The sequence below is a fragment of the Maniola hyperantus genome, chromosome 8 (genome assembly GCF_902806685.2).
Source record: "Maniola hyperantus chromosome 8, iAphHyp1.2, whole genome shotgun sequence".
Classification (NCBI taxonomy): Eukaryota; Metazoa; Arthropoda; class Insecta; order Lepidoptera; family Nymphalidae; genus Maniola; species Maniola hyperantus.
Window position 1 is genome coordinate 112,977 of NC_048543.1, and position 16,826 is coordinate 129,802.

General features: G+C 39.9%; 2 protein-coding genes and 1 long non-coding RNA gene across 3 annotated transcripts; 2 read left to right on the top strand and 1 right to left on the bottom strand.

Annotated features, from left to right (window-relative positions):
* The first annotated feature begins 2,334 nt into the window (after positions 1 to 2,334).
* LOC117984426 (uncharacterized) lies at positions 2,335 to 7,586 on the top strand. Its single transcript, XR_011236973.1, has 2 exons — positions 2,335 to 3,960; positions 4,847 to 7,586. It is a non-coding gene; the product is annotated as an uncharacterized lncRNA (long non-coding RNA).
* A 384-nt stretch (positions 7,587 to 7,970) lies between these two features.
* Cht11 (Chitinase 11) lies at positions 7,971 to 10,195 on the top strand. Its single transcript, XM_034971044.2, has one exon. The coding sequence runs from the start codon at positions 8,263 to 8,265 to the stop codon at positions 9,574 to 9,576; it is 1,314 nt and encodes a 437-aa protein (XP_034826935.1). The 5' UTR covers positions 7,971 to 8,262; the 3' UTR covers positions 9,577 to 10,195.
* Positions 10,196 to 12,169: 1,974 nt separating this feature from the next.
* On the bottom strand, positions 12,170 to 16,641 carry LOC138402642 (uncharacterized). Its single transcript, XM_069500108.1, has one exon. It carries the CDS (start codon positions 16,489 to 16,491, stop codon positions 16,000 to 16,002), a length of 492 nt encoding a protein of 163 aa, XP_069356209.1. The 5' UTR covers positions 16,492 to 16,641; the 3' UTR covers positions 12,170 to 15,999.
* Between the last annotated feature and the right edge of the window lie 185 nt (positions 16,642 to 16,826).

Below are 16,826 nucleotides of genomic sequence, written 5' to 3' on the forward strand. Positions count from 1 at the left end.
TTGAATCGGCATGGTGTTTTGTTTTTTCTGTTTTGGCGAAAGGTAAATTCCGTTACTAGTACGTCGAGTCGAGTGGTTTCTTCTTCGTCTTCTCGTGAAATTAACATTTAGTGATCTGTGAGACATAATAAAAATAAAAAGTAAATCACAATCAGTGTTGTTATTCCAATGAACCTATAATAATTAAGGTGCCAATAAAAAGGTGGTCCTGTTACACTGCGTGCATTAAATAGATAAACCAAAATCACATGGATCTTTGACTTTTCAGTGTTTTGTTGTTTTCAATTCACTAATAAATTAAGTATTATTGTTAAATTAATACTTGTTTTGAAACTCAATAAAACACTGTAAAGTCAAAGGTCTATTGTGGTTTTGGTTTACCTATATGCACGTAGTAGGTACCACCTATTTATATATAGGTATAGTAGGTATATATGTATGTAGATACCTATAGGTATGTATACAGTTACAGTTGTAGTTGACCAACTAATAGATGGTGCTAGGTTTGCATTAGGAATTTGGGTGACATTAAAATCTTATGAGAAGGCTCTCTATTTCCAGTGTATTACTTTACTCTATGGTTCACAGGCTTAAGCTTAGATGAATGATTAAGTGCTTAACTCTCAGACTTGGCATCAAAGTAATAATACCTTGTTAGAGCAAGCTAGGTGTATAGAAATGAAGTGATGTAGTTAGTAGAATTGAAGTGTGTAGAAAAGCTCTGAAGAGTGAAAGAAACATAAACACAATTTTTTGTTTTTGCCATAGTTTAGCTTTTTTTGTTGGGGCACAAACTAATTACAACATCTGTGAATTTTACGATATTATAAATTTACAGAGAGTTCACAGAGTACATTGAATATAAGGGTCACAGCATAGAGCAAATAGTATATACGTTTTAAGAGACCGGACTTTCATACAAACCCAAAATGTAGGTACCTATGCTTGTATTGGATGCTTCAATACCAACATTATAACTCTTTTCATTCATTCATTCATTCACTAACACTGTCAGAAAGACAGTCCTGCCAACATAACCAAACAAGTAGCTCCACAAACCTTACATTGGCTAATCTGTGTAAAGTCAGAACAAGAGCAAAAATAAAAGAGTAGCTGCACTAGGGTTCTTCCTAACTTTTTTTTTTTAATTTAATAGGTTTAAAATATGTTTAAAATAAAACAGAAACACAGAAAACTGTTTTAATTTTAATTATAAGACTTCTTTCAGTAAAAGACTAGGTACTTATCATCTTAGGGATAAATACAAATTTCAAATAATCATCATTTAGAGTAATATATTAGGTAACTACTAACGAACTACATCAATTCATTTGAAATTAATTAATTTAACTCCATAACTTCATTTGAAATTAATCAATTTAAGACCAATCCAAATACCACAACCCGGCATGGCTTAGCTTTCAGCTGGATTCATGTTGTCACACCGGGGTCCAGGAAAAAAGAGTCTGCAGTCTCCGTACCAGGAAGTATACATTCTTCTATTCCCAACAATCTTACGCATTGCTTACAACTGCAAAGTTAGAATGGTATAATTTAATAATACAGTTTTGATGATCAAGGAATGCATATGACTTTTAATGGCTCTCCAAACTTTTTGCAGAAATCAGATGATATAGACTTGTACTCAATATAAACACCTAATACCTCAAGGTCTTCCAAAAAAAGGTACCTAGCGTAGAACCATCCGGTATTGGGCCAGGGTGTCCCTGCAGTTTTCAACCAGTCTTGAGTTAACCAACCTCCGAGGACAGAGCTGCAAGAGCTGCCTGGCTGTCCGTATTTTTTATTGACGTTGTTGTTTTGCAGGATGTTTTACGTACAAATTATTATAGCGTATACTTTCGCTCGGAAATAATTTTTCGTTTTTAGTGGGTGCAGTAAACAGCGCCATCTATGAAAATTTTATAGAACGTTCGGCCTGAAACTTCCTCATTTTCCTAACACCCGATAAGCAAGATTTATGTCGCTAATTACACATTTCCATTATGTAAAAATTCAAAATTTGTAAAAATATTTTCAGTAATTTCAGATTTTGATAGACGTTTTATGACAATAGAGTAATTTTTTAAGAATTTTTTATAATAGAGTCACAGAGAATAACCTAATTTTTTCTGTGATTTATGATTTATAATTCTGTGGATGCTGGTGTGTCATTTCAAGGCATAACAGGCATACAAAAATTTTGCTATACGAAAGTTTCGCCTGCCTGATAGGGGATGTTATTGGTCTGTGGTAATCAACAATCAATTTTCACAATTTATCCAGGGCCGTAAAATAAATTAAAAAAAAAAAAAAAAAAAATCACAAAATGGTAAACATTCAGGCCCTGTCAACTGAGGGCCATAAAAGATGCATCAGTCCATTTCTTTCGCACTTTCTATTCCTCTTTCGAAATCCACAGGACTATCTCGCTCCACTCACACAGTATTAAAGGCACATGTACATACAGCACACTCTCTCAAGATTGCTCGAATATTATTGGTCGGTGATTAGCTCCAATCGGCTTTCATTACATAGAATTTCAAAATAAAAACGTGATGTCGGTTTTGAGAGATTTTATAACCTAACCTAAAAAACTTAATTTTTCTCCTATTGCGAGAGTTGTAAACCTTGTGGTTTAAACCTGGAAGTGTGCTGCAGTTATAACAGGATATTCGTTTTATATTTCTATTTTCAGTTTTTTAAGGGATTGTTTTAATTTAGAGATATAGTGGATGTGCTCTTTAAACTTGCCTACCTAATTTAGGCTTAGTAATAATTGTTAGTGTTTCTAAATACCTACCTAGTATCCTTTTTATCCGATATGAGGCAGTGTAGTGTACCTAAGTGTAAAAGCACCTTACATTTACACGCCGTACCTTTTACCGACACAACTAGATGGAAGGCATGGTTGTTTAACTGTCCATATTTGCGTAAGTACTCCCTTAGGCAATTAGAAAATGTCAGGATTTGCGAATCCCATTTCTTACCTCGGTATATCGTAAATAATAGATTGACAAAAGATTCAATTCCCACGCTGAATTTGCATATTACACAGTCTTCTAAAAACCCTAAAACTAAACTAAAAACCCTAAAAGGTACTAAACCAGTACATTTTAAAATTGACAAATTTCTAGAGATATCCCCTTTACAGCGTGGTAAACCCTTCGATGTTAACATAGTCGATATCCCATCGACTTCACAATCAGACAACCAAAGTAAGAATGAGCAAGCTTCTGTTATTTTAAGTCCTATTGATTTAGTAAACCCCTTGCCAAATATCCCGATTCCTGACAAACAGAAGTCACCAGATTTAATTCAGCAGTCTATTTTAGAGCCAACAACTTCTATTACTCATTACTCACAACCACTGAGTCCTGCTCCTCATGAGTCCATGCATTCTGAAGTGGTACCGGTGTTATTGAAGGATTTGAAGATCTAGGAGGTGGTGAACGCACTAACAATGTTGCTGACAAAGTTTTAGTGTTTATGTTACGGGGCATATTTTTACCTTGGAAGCTACCTATAGCATTTTATTTTGTACGAGATGGAATTAAAACCTTCTTTCTAAAAAACATTATTAAAGAACTAACTAAGGAAATATTAAAGACAGGATTTGTTTTGAGATCAACAGTATCAGATCAAGGCTCTGCCAATGTTGCTGCGATAAACTCATTAATAGCTGATGCACGCGAAGATTTACTTCGAAGTGGCAACGATGGGTGTAATATAATACATTATGTCATCAAAGGAAACAAAATATATCATATATATGATGTCCCACATTTACTCAAATGTTTCCGCAATAATTTTCAGAAGAAGGACTTGCTCATCGGGAGTCAGCGTGCTCAGTGGGACTACATTGAGAAGCTGTTTGCTGTTGATGGTGTGGCAGGTGTTGGGTGGTCTACCAAATTAACAGACAAACATGTGAAACCAAATTCATATGACAAGATGAAGGCAAGTAACTTTTGCTTTGTAACAATAGCTTTGTGATAATGTCCTTGCCATGGAAAAATCCAATAAAACTACGGTGCGCAGACCTTAGTTGTTGGTACTAAAACTTCTTGTTTTCGTGGTGTCTATGTGATCACGTTTTTGAAAGCACTATCTCCGAAACTATGGGTTGTAGACCCTGTTGTTGGTCCATTTTAAGTTTCAGCTTACAAAATTCTCATCACATGATCACATAGACACCATGAAAACAAGAAGTACCAATAACCAGGGTCGGCGCCCAATAGTGTCGAAGATAATTATGAGCATACTAGGTGATGCCCGCGACTTCGTCCGCGTGGATTTACATTTTTCAAAATCCCGCGGGAACTCTTTGATTTTCCGGGATAAAAAGCAGCCTATGTGTTAATCCAGGGTATAATCTATCTCCATTCCAAATTTCATCCAAAGCCGTTCAGCTGTTTTTGCGTGATTGAGTAACAAACATCCAAACATCCACACTTTCACATTTATAATATTATTAGGATTAGGATAATTAGGTTGAGGATAGTATAGTTATGAGCATAGAAGATAATTTTTTAAACAAAAATTTGAATCCTTATGAATTTCCAACCCACTCATTTAAATTCTTTAATTATATTTTAAGCCCAATGGGGCCGATTCTCTAGTACACAATCTCTAAACTAAACTAAATTAACTGGTCTAAATCTAGTGCTTTCCTTTTCCGCAAGCAACATTATGAAAGGGATAGCAATAGATTTAGACGTACCATTTTAGTTTAGCTTAGAGTTTGTGTACAACGGAATTAGCCACAATGTTTAGTTTAAATCTAAATAGCATTATCAAATTTAGTTTATTAACATATCTAATAAAAAATAACTATGCATTACAGGTGAAACTTGCTGCGCAAGTCTTCAGCAGAGATGTGGCCCACAGCTTAAGAATACAGATGAACACTTATCGTCAACTACAACTGGAACATGGTTATTGTCCTCCATCTGTAAACATTGATAATGGACTTTTCACTGCTGAGATCCTTTTATTGATTCATAATTTATTCAGCAGCCTGAACTCCTCCGGCTATTCCAGTACTGACCTATGTAATTCTTTATCTATAAATTCAACTCATCTTGATTTTTGGAATGAAGCAGTGAAGAAACTAGAATCAATGAAATTCGATGCGTCAGATTCAAGAGAAAGTAAGCCATTGTGTTTAAGAAATTTTATACACGACATTAAAACTATAAAACATCTTTGGTCAGATCTTAGATTAATCTCAGGCGTTAAATTTTTGAGTCTGACGCGTTTAAACCAGGATCCCCTGGAAAATTTCTTTTCTCAGATTAGAGGTCAGGGTGGTTCTAGCACACACCCGGACTGTCATAATTTTGTTTCATTGTTCAAAACATTGTTGATCAATAACATTACAACCGGGAAATCTCTGTATGCGAATTGCGCCGCCGATAGTGATAAAATGCTCGGTACTCTAAGTAATTTGGTAAGTAGACCAAAACTTGATACACGATTTGTTGATTACAGTTCTGATATTCATAACGTAAATTTTATTGAAGAATGTGTTCCACCTGAAAACGTTTTTCAAACGAATGCTTTGTCTTATATTGCCGGCGCAGTTTGTCGGTATTTATTTCCAAAGTTAAATTGTGAGCAATGCCCAAATTGCCGAAATACACTATTGTCTAACGAAATTAAATCATTTCATACTTTAATTGAAATGAAAGAATTTGATTCAAGTAACAAAAAATTGTACTACCCATCCAATCAATTGTTGTCCCTGGTATGGGATTGTGTATCTATCATTGAAAAAATTTTGCCAGACATATGTAAGGTTTACATATATTCAGATTTAATTAACAAATTCGAACAAATTAATACATCTTGGTTTGATTGTGTTGAGCATAAATCAGATTTTTTAAAAGCTTTTTGGTTGTTCGTAATAAGAATGCAAGTTAGACAATGGTGTATTAACTTCAATAGAAGAATACATAATGTTGATTCGAGAAAAAAGGGAAAGGAAATGGAAAATTTGATTGCGACAAAAGTTACTAAAGGCGCAAGCTATAGAACTGTACGTCGCAAAAGTAATTAAGGTTTTAAGCCACTGTTAAAAGTTTGAATTGATGTTTTAATGTTCACTAGCATATGCTCGCGACTTCGTACGCGTGGACTACACGAATTTCAACCCCCTATTTTACCCCCTTAGGGGTTGAATTTTTAAAAATCCTTAGCGGATGCCTACGTCATAATAGCTATCTGCATGCAAAATTTCAGCCCGATCGGTCAAGTAGTATGAGCTGTGCGTTGATAGATCAGTCAGTCAGTCAGTCAGTCACCTTTTCCTTTTATATATTAAGATTAACTTTATTATTTTATCTCTCTTGAACAACATTAAAGTCGTATCATTTTGCCATTTCCGTTCGCAGACTAACTGACACGCCATGGCTTCACTCAGGTGGAATTCTATTTCTCTTTATTCTCTATCCCGTGGTAATTTAGAAAATTGCATTTCGCTTCAAAAATTTCAACTTTTTAGGTCCAAGTGTTTGGGCTGGGTGTTGATGAGTCAGTCAGTAAATCGAGACTTTTCTTTTGATGTGATGATGATTGCACTCCAATATAATATGTTATACAGCATACTGACAGGTTCATAATGTATCTATCTAGTATAATATTTTAAATTATAGCCTCATTGAGCGCTTCTAAATTCTTAACCACATAAGTAAAATGTTAAATACCTAGTATATATATAAAACTCGCAATCCGCCTGTGCAATCACTTATAATTCTAAAGTAATATTTTGAATACCTACTTCAAAACTTATTAGTTTTCTAAGTTAATATGTTTTTTGGAAAAAAACTTTTTGTTCTTATTTTATAATAGAAGCATAATCATCTAATTTCGTAAATATTTTAAAACACAGCTGATATCCTCATTGAAGCTCTGGCTATTGCAGTGATTTTGTATTGTATAAATCTTTATCATTATAATTTAAAAATTCGAGTTTTTGGGATGAAAAAATTACAATCATCCTAAAAATATGCTTGATGGTGCAACCACAGTTTTAGTGGTGCGGAGTTGCAAGTAACACGCGTGGTTTTCAAATGTATGATTTTCACACTCATGTAATGTAACGATCCTTAAAACCTTTTTGACCTAAAAATAATAAGATTGATTAAGCTGTGCAAGGGGTTGAGGCGGTTGCGCGGGTTGCACTATGAGGTTGCACTTATTTTTAGGATGACATTTCTATTGATCGAATAAATCATTTTATGTATTTTGTATCAACTAAATATGGCAAAGATAATTAATTAATTAAATGTGCACCCTGCATAAGACTTATATAATGTCAATACACTTTCTGCTGACTTAAATATGCACCTACAGCATGCGTTATATCTATCCAAACCCATCATTGTTTAGCTGGTACAAAACTATTTTAGACCTAAAATCTTTAGAATTAAAATAGAATACAAGTCTTAAAATAATGTAATACACTACAAAAAAAGAGCAACTATTGAGTTTCTTGCCGGCTCTTCTCAATAGAATCTGCTTTCCGAACCGGTGGTAGAGTCGCTTATTATTTATTCTAAATAAAGTTTTTATATTTTGATAAATTTGTTTGATTTTTCTTTTGAAAAACTAAATTCCTAAATAATTATTAGTAGGATTACCGATAAATACTGAAAATCGGTAATTAATAGCAAAACCGTTAAAATCTGTAAAAAGGACATCACTAAAAAGTTACGGTTTTCCTGCTGTCACGCCATCCCTAATTTACGACAATCCGGGCATATAATTGCTATATATTATATAAAGTTAGAAAGAGATGGTCCTGTGGATTCTCATAGTAAAAACCAATAAAATGTGAGACAGACAATCACTACTACAATGACAATTTGTTATATAAATTCCTTGCCTCCCACTTCCCCTTACTACTGAAACAAACATCGTCTATGGAGTTAGCGGTCTGTATCCTATAAGTTATTGGTCTGTGGTAAACATTGGTTGTGTTGGTGAAAATTAAAAATTAAACTGTAAATTCAGAGGATAATTTGGTAATTAATTTTAGCTTTGGAAACTCGAGCGTAATTATATCGACCTTGCTGTGCAAATTACTTCAAGTTTACGTCACACGAATCACGATAGTCGATATCACACATCATCACACAGAGAATATTCCATTGTGCGCAGTGCTGTCCCAGGTGCGCAGGGCCGGAGAGCTTCTTTGTACAGTAATCCGCGAGTGGGTGTGGTCTTTTACACCAAATTAACTAAATAAAAGCGCGCAAAATGGTATTCAAAAAAATAAAAATCAAAAAGAGCGATTTGGAGAATCCTATAAACATCCTTGAGCCGCAGGAGCCCAAGGAGCGGTGCTACGGCGTGGCGCTGTTCGCGGTGTTCGTGGCCGGCTTCATCGTGTTCTTCACGCTGCTGTCGTGGGCCGCCGTGCTGGAGGCCACCGCGGCGCGGCTGCCGCGCGACTGCGACGCGCCCGCCGGGCCCGTGCTCGTGTGCTACTACAACACGCCGCGCCCGGGCGCCGCGCGCCAGCTGCAGCCGCGCGACATCCACCCGCGGCTGTGCACGCACATCAACGTGGCGTTCGCGACCATCGAGGACGACGAGATACACCTGGAGGAGCACCAGCGCCAGACCATATCCGAGCTCGTCAAGCTCAAGGAAACCAATCCCAATCTGAAAGTGCTGCTGTCGGTGGGCGGCGCGGGCAGCCACAGCGGGTTCCAGAACATGGTGTCCAACCACACTTGCCGAAAAACATTCATACGATCCATCAAGTACATCCTCCGAAACCTCACCCTGGACGGAGTCGACCTGGACTGGGAGTTCCCCGCGGTGGAGTACCAGAGCGAGGCCGGCAAGCGGGAGCGCCAGCACTTCTCGCAGCTGCTGCGCGAGATCAGGGCGGAGTACCGCAGGGAGAGGAGGAGCTACCTGCTCACGGTGGCCGCCGCCGCGCCGCAGGTCATCGTGGACGCGGCCTACGACGTGGAGCAGCTCAACCTGTACGTGGACTTGGTCAACATCATGACGTACGACTTCCACACGTACACGCGCTTCACGCCGCTGACGGGGCTCAACTCGCCGCTGTACGCGCGCGCCGCCGAGGAGCTGTACCTGGCCACGCTCAACATCAACTACACCGTGCAGATGTACAGGAGCAAGGGCCTCGACCCCGGCAAGATGGTGGTGGGCATTCCGACGTACGGCCACTCCTTCACGCTGGTCAACAGCGAGAACACCAACGTGGGCAGCCCCGCACTCGGCTTCGGCAAGCTGGGAGAGCTGGGCTTCGTCAGCTACACGGACATATGTCGATTCCTAGACACGTTCGGAAATGAATCTAAGATACACGTGGACGAGGACGCGCGGGTGCCGTACTTCTACAGGGGCTCCGAGTGGGTCTCCTACGACAACCCCGACAGCGTCATGGAGAAGGCGGACTACATTCGGAGCAACAAGCTGCGCGGCGCCATGGTGTACTCGCTGAACGCCGACGACTACGAGGGGGTGTGCGTGGTGGCGGGGAGGGGCCGCTTCCCCCTCGCCCTCAGCATCAAGGAGACCCTCGGAGTCAAGTAACATATTCTAAGTAGCACATAGTTAGGATGTACGGAATGGAGTTATCGGAGCGTGGAAGACACTCAGTTTACCTTCTGCTTCCTGGACACGTAGGTGATCTTGTACATGGCACAGGATCTCATAGCTGCTGACGGCGCGACACTGCGCGCGCTCGGCTCATGGTGGGCGCGCCCACGCTGGGCGGCGGGCTCGGCGTGCACTGCGCGCTCACCGCACGAGCGCTCGCGGGGCACGCGTCCACTTCATTACCGTATCTACTTTTACAATTAGAAAAAAATGCAAGAAACCGTATGTTTGAAGTGGGAGTTTCCACTCGAGCGGGCGCCGCACGCGCACACGCACGCGCACGCGCACACCGCAGTACCTACTTAGTAATTATATACAGTATTGACAGTTATGTATAACTACATGTTAATTGTATTTGGGCTAATTACAATTATTTTGCGTTTCACATTAAAAGTCAATCATTTTGTCATTTATTTATGTTTTAATGTAAGTTAATTAATTTATTATGTTGAGGCTGTGAATCTGATATTTTTGTGTTGTGAATTATTTGTAAATAGGTACACTTTGTTATTGTATTCTTTGCATTGCAGTACAATAAAGGGGTTTTAACTCTCTTAGTATTTCATTTATTTATTTTTCATAACTCATCGAGTTACGATGATGATGGTCATGGATACCGGGAATTGAACATGACCCACCGAGGTGACCCACCCATTCTATCAGCTCAGGGCATCTGCATATTGTTTGATTCAGAACTAGGTAGATAGGTATGTGGTAAAATTCGAAACAACTATAGGTTACGCAGCCTTCGCCCGACCAATCGAAATACAACAATTAGGTTACGCAGCCTTCGCCCGACCAATCGAAATACAACAATTAGGTTACGCAGCCTTCGCCCGACCAATCGAAATACAATAATTAGGTTACGCAGCCTTCGCCCGACCAATCGAAATACAATAATTAGGAAACAGATATGTACCTACTCACTAATATTAGTTTATTCAGTCGGGAATCGAACCTCGAGCAGGGGCGACTACAAACATAGTAAGCTAAGCACACAAATAAAATAAAGATATTACGCGATCTCGCTTCTTTTGTTTTCCTAAATCGTGCGATTTTTAATAAAATGATATCTAACTAGATGATATGCCCGCGACTTCGTTCGTGTGGATTTAGGTTTTAAAAATCCCGTGGGAACTCGATTTTCCGGGATAAAAGTAGCCATGTCCCCTTCGGATCCAAGCTATCTCTAATCACTACCAAATTTCGTCAAAATCGGTTGAACGCATGGGCCGTGAAAAGCTAGCAGAAAGACAGACACACTTTCGCATTTATAATATTGCTTACCTAGTATGGATTAGATACGAAGTGTTAGGTAGGTATTTATTATGCGCGATGGTAGAATGACATTGACGGAACCCGTGGGAGTCTACCGAGTGTCTGCAATTTGTTATAAGTTCAAGGCTTTTCCAAGTAGAGTAGGTATGTAGTTTTTCCTTCTACTGTATTCTAAGTAGGTGGGCAACAGATTAGCATAAACTTGTACATTTTATACAAAGTAGGTTCGGTTCATATAGCCGTGGGCCCGCGGATGTGCAGTGGTTAAACCGACGAAGGTCGGCGCGTTCGATCCCGGGCACGTACCTCCAACGTTTTGGAGTTGTGCGTTTTAAGCAATTAAATATCACTTGCTTTAACATCAGTAGGATTTTTTTATTTTTCATGTACCAAAATTGTAGTAACTGGAACCCTGCACGCGTGAGAGTTTTCCATAATGTTCTCAGAGATGCGTGCAGTTTGCCAATCCGCATAGTGAGAAGACTGCGTGTCACATCGTCGCTGGGCGGCAACGAGTTGATATGATGTTCGGTTCAAGCTCAACATACGGAATGAAACGATAACGGTCGTAGATTCAAACTTTGGGTACACTCACCAGTTTTCGTTTCTCAACTTGATGTGCGAGATCATGCGAGATGCTCAACTGCTGCCACTATTACCCCCACTATTGCTGCGCGTGATTCGGTTACGGACAATTTTTCAGGTCCTGACGCGTGAACTGTTGACTTGATGTTATATTTGCCTAAGATAGGTATCTCCTCATCGTCGCCGGCTCACTACTGAGCACCGGTCTCTCAGAACGAAAAATTTGACCATAGGGCCTCTAGGGGAGCTAAATAAATCTACTTATAAAACATGCAGTAGGTACGCGGCAGAAAATAATGGGGCCGATTCTCTAGTACACAATCTCTAAACTAAACTAAATTAACAGGTCTAAATCTAGTGCTTTCCTTTTCCGCAAGCAACATTATGAAAGGGATAGCAATAGATTTAGACGTGATATTTTAGTTTAGTTTAGAGATTGTGTACAAAGGAATTAGCCACAATGTACATCGACTTTTAAAAAGAGGTTTCGGCTTTGTATAGCGTTGTCTCTGTCACTCATACCCATGCGACGTTCTGACGGTCTCAACGACAAACCGCTGTCTCGTTAGGTCGACGTAGATTATTTTCTGGCGCATACTGCACAATGCTTACCTACCTACTCAAATTAGGAGTGATTATTTTGGTTTACAAATAAAAGACGGTGTAAAAATAGGAAGCTCTTTAATATGGCACTACCTTACAGTACCTACGCCTATGTGACAGCAGTGTCAGCAATCCAGCAATAGCCCGGGCTTCCCGAGGTGCTGACCAGGCCCCTCGAGGCCCCTCGTAGCCAGGCCCCCTAGGGCGCTGCGTGCCAATACTAGGGATATCTACTCGTGTGCCAATACTGTCGCCTCTTATCAATAGCAATAGGAATTTCAAGTCAGCAAAATTATCCATCCGTCATGTAGATAAATAAAAAATTACATTAATCTTGTACGATGGTACGGAACCTTCACCGACTTTTTACGGTTCTAACTTCTATGACCGCCAAGTTTGTTGACGCGTACCAAATGTAACTTACAGACTGACAGCCGCCGGGCGCCGGGCGCCGCCGGGCGCCGGCAACCGAGCAACTCACGACAGGCTCTACATTATAAACACAAGTGAAGCTCCAGTAACCACACGACTAGCGCCACCTACATACATAGTTAAATGTACTTACACTATTAGGGCTCTCGCAAAATACTAACTTTTCGATTGACCGTAGATTGAAATTTGAAACCTATTTATAGTGCTCTCCAGGCTCCAGTATAACACCCGCTGCATACAAACGTAGTTTCACTCTCATTTGAATACTAAGCGACCAAACTCCATGACGTTTTTCAAACTAATATCTGTGTCAGGGTTGCCAGATTCCCGTAAAAATGTCAAGTTTTCAGATTTGTATTTGTATGTAAATCCTTGAGCCCGTACAACTTAAAACAAAATATTTTAACGGACATCTGAAAAATCACACACCCAAATATTAATTCCTAGAACTTATCTACATTGGGTTTGGTGTTTGAGTGGTTAATATTCAAATGAGGATCAAAGTACGGTTGTATGGAGGGTGGGACGGAGAGGCCGTCGCATCGTCCGCTAAGGACGTCCACAACGCCCACCGGCCTACCGAAGTCACGACGTCTCTGACAATGCACACGGCACTGTCTGACAATGGCCCTTCAAAGGTACAGCTGTGAACTTACCAAGTGCACCAAGTAACGATTTCTAACTGACACAATCCCTATAGGTACGAGTTCAAATCCCCTAGTTTCAGTCGACCGTATCGCCAGTAGTTTGCGAGAGCTCTTAAATCTAACTCATAATAATATGGCTGGTATTCGATATCTAACAGCCAACAGGCACTCGAACATGGTGATACGTCTCTCCAAACACTAGCTACGAGGATCAGGCGGAGATCGTGGGAGCGGAGCGGAGGCGACAACTTAACCTGTAAAACTTTTGTCGCAAAATGTTGTACCTACTCCTACACCAAAAGTTTGAAAAATCTTATTTCTTTTAGCATTTAAATAAAAAAAAATAAAAAAAACCGGCCAAGTGCGAGTCAAGCTCGCACAACGAGAGTTCCGTACAACAGTCATATTTTTTCGACATTTTGCACGATAATTCAAAAACTATGATGCATAAAAATAAATAAAAATCTGTTTTAGAATGCACAGGTGAAGCCCTTTCATATGATACCCCACTTGATATAGTTATCTTACTTCGAAAATTGAAAATACTAATTATTAGTTTATGACCACAATTTTTTTTTTGTGTTATGTAACCACAAATTCATGGTTTTCTGATTTTTCTTCTAATGCCAGCTATAAAACCTACCTACCTGCCAAATTTCATGATTCTAGGTCAACGAGAAGTACAATGTAGGTTTCTTGACAGACCGACAGACAGACAGACAGATAACAAAGTGATACTATAAGGGATCCGTTTTTCCTTTTGAGGTACGGAAACCTAAAAACCGCGTGGAAGGGGGAGGGGGACGCCGGGCAGAAGTGAAGCTTCTACACACTTTTCGGTGAAAGTGTACTCGCGCAAAAGGAGAAGTTAACAGTGACGGCGCAACAACGCCAGTCTCATAGAAGCTTCGCTTCAAAATCACTTTGAGACTAAACTTTCGCAATTAAATTGATTTAATAACTCAATTGATTGGTTTATTTAAATCAGTTCAAAAGAATTTCAGATACAGTTTACGTCAACAAAGTGGAGGGCAAGAGCTGGGCTTTTTTTCAATTGAACGCCATGTTTGCTTGACTCTCTACCAATACAACATAACTTAGTCTTTGCCTAATTATCTGCTCCCAAAATCACAACCTGTATAAAACATTTTAAAAAGATATCAAACTTCTTGCAAAAGATAAACTGAGAATTTAACAAGTGAATAGTTGAGAGACCTTAAACTAACTTAAATGTAACTCATATAATATATCAAAGCATACATATTATAAAATTATTGTATAAGTCTATGTTCTGAACATAGTAATATTGTCTAAGACCACCTTTTAAGGTGACACCTAATATTTAATTAAATTATTATGGCGCAAGTCAATTTCAATCTCAATTTTATGCCTTTTTAGAAAATTATTTGTTACAAGAGAGCTAATTAACTGTTTTGAGTATTATACCTAAATAATGAGTACCTACATAGCTCTATGACTGAATCAATAAACAATATACTAATTTATAAAATAATAGGAGTAATCCAAAGTCAGTTTGTATGTACCACATATTTTCCAATTTGCAATTGCTATTTCTTTAAGTAATCCATAAACCTACAAGTTAACCAAGTATTGAGGAATATAAATGCAAAGTTGTATTTTTTGTAAGTTCAAGGAATAGCAAAGAATTACTGAAAACCAAGGAATGTACAAAATCATGTCTAGGCAGTGAATTTCATTCAAAATGCAGTGGGGCAAGCAACACGCAGGGCGGCCTGCCCGCTGCAGGGCGGCCTGCCCGCTGCAGGGCGGCCTGCCCACTGCAGGGCCCTGCTCCTTACGCTACTTCCACCCTACGTCAGTACAGCAAATATTGTACATTTCACACTAAATGTAAATTCTTCATATCACAAACTATAGGTATACATATACTCTATACTTCTCTATGCATATATAATATCATCGAGTATCTAAATATTAGGATATGGCAACTTAACAACTTATTGTCTAATGGAATATTGTATCAACTAGGGCTTCCTCGCTGCTCACCGCAGCTATGTGACGAGTCACAAGCTGGAATGTAAGCAGTTATCCATCGCACTGCAGGCATTTCCCATTCAAAGTTTTCCTTTAGAAGGGAGGCTGTGCCAGTTCAAGCCAATTCTAAAATAGTAACTTGTGTCCAACATTGTATGGAAATCAGCTCCGCTTATTATATTATAAACTTTAAGAATCACCCAACCAACATCTTGTACAGTATTTCTCCATCCCTTCCCCATACAACTACTTTACAAATCACAAGCAGCCTGTAACATTAAACTATTCCCTAGTCTACAGCAGGACGGTTCCCTCCACTGATATGACGTGTGACGCTCTCCACTGATATGACGTGTGACGCTCTCCACTGATATGACGTGTGACACTCTCCACTGATTTGACGTGTGACACCTCACACCCCTACACAAGCTGCAATCTTACACCTCGATATGTGAACTACATTGACAATTTTGATTTTAAACTAACTATGCCAAAGCACCAAACTCATCAAAAATATTTTAGTAATTCATGTAGACTTACAGCTCAGATGATATGTCCACAACACTACCACGGAATTTCAAAAGCAGATTCTACAGAGAAGAACCGGCAATAATACAGTTAAAATGCAAATACTTGTACTACTTATTTGTGCTAAAATAATACAAGAAAGAATAGAATAAAATCAGATTGAAATGACAAGTTTGGTGCTAAGGCAATGTTTCTTAATAATGAGCTCAACAAGTGTGAATATACCTAGTCAGTGGAGTGATACGGGTCGAGCACGAGCGGCGCGCTGCTACGTCTGCAGCCAGTGGAACATGAGGCTGTGCACGGTCGGGTAGTCCAGCTCGGCGTTGGGCGCGCTCAGGAACTCCTGCAGGTCGCGCGGCGGCGGGCGCTTGTCGTCGGGCGCGTGCGCAGAGTTGTCGTCCGAGGCGCAGTCCGAGGAGCCCGCCTCCCGCCACTCGTCGTCGTAGCGCAGGTCGCACAGCGTGGGCGGCTCGTCGCCGTCGCTCGGCTCCTCGTCCGCCGCCACGGACTTGCCTCGCGCGGCCTCGCCGTCCGCGCTGTCCCGCGACCCGTCGTGTTGCCTCCTCGCGTTCTTCAGAGCCCTGTACCTCCGCGACCTCTCCCGTTGCAGCCTCCGTTTCCGCTCGTCGGCTCTCTCTAGCTCTTCGGCCGTTTTCTTTGTTGCATTCTTCCCAAAAAAATACCTCATGAAAGACTCGTCGCAGTTCCGTTTGGACAGGTAACTCGCCATCAACTTGTAGTAGTACTGGTTGTCCATTCCCCTGCACTTGATATGTAAGGTTTATGAGAAAAATAAATCAAAATAAGGGATATTTAATTAATATTCTGGAAATTGCGAAATAAAAATAATGAGAACGTAAGTGGATGACGTGACGTCATTTGACATTTTGATTTGAGCTTTTTTCAACTGGCTTTACCACTCTGGGTTCTAGCTCTTTTGAGCCAGCTCAGCTGCCATCACAGAATAAACGGCAATAATAATACACAGTCGTCACTCGTCACGGGTAACATTGTAAACATATCAAAATGTGGATTATTGGTGAGTGTCGTGAAGAAATCAATTTTTAACTGAAAGTATACAATTTTTCCATG

What these genes read in the sequence shown, in the direction of transcription:
- Cht11 (XM_034971044.2), top strand. Translation starts at nt 8,263, where the DNA reads ATGGTATTCAAAAAAATAAAAATCAAAAAGAGCGATTTGGAGAATCCT.
- LOC138402642 (XM_069500108.1), bottom strand. Translation starts at nt 16,491, where the DNA reads ATGGACAACCAGTACTACTACAAGTTGATGGCGAGTTACCTGTCCAAA.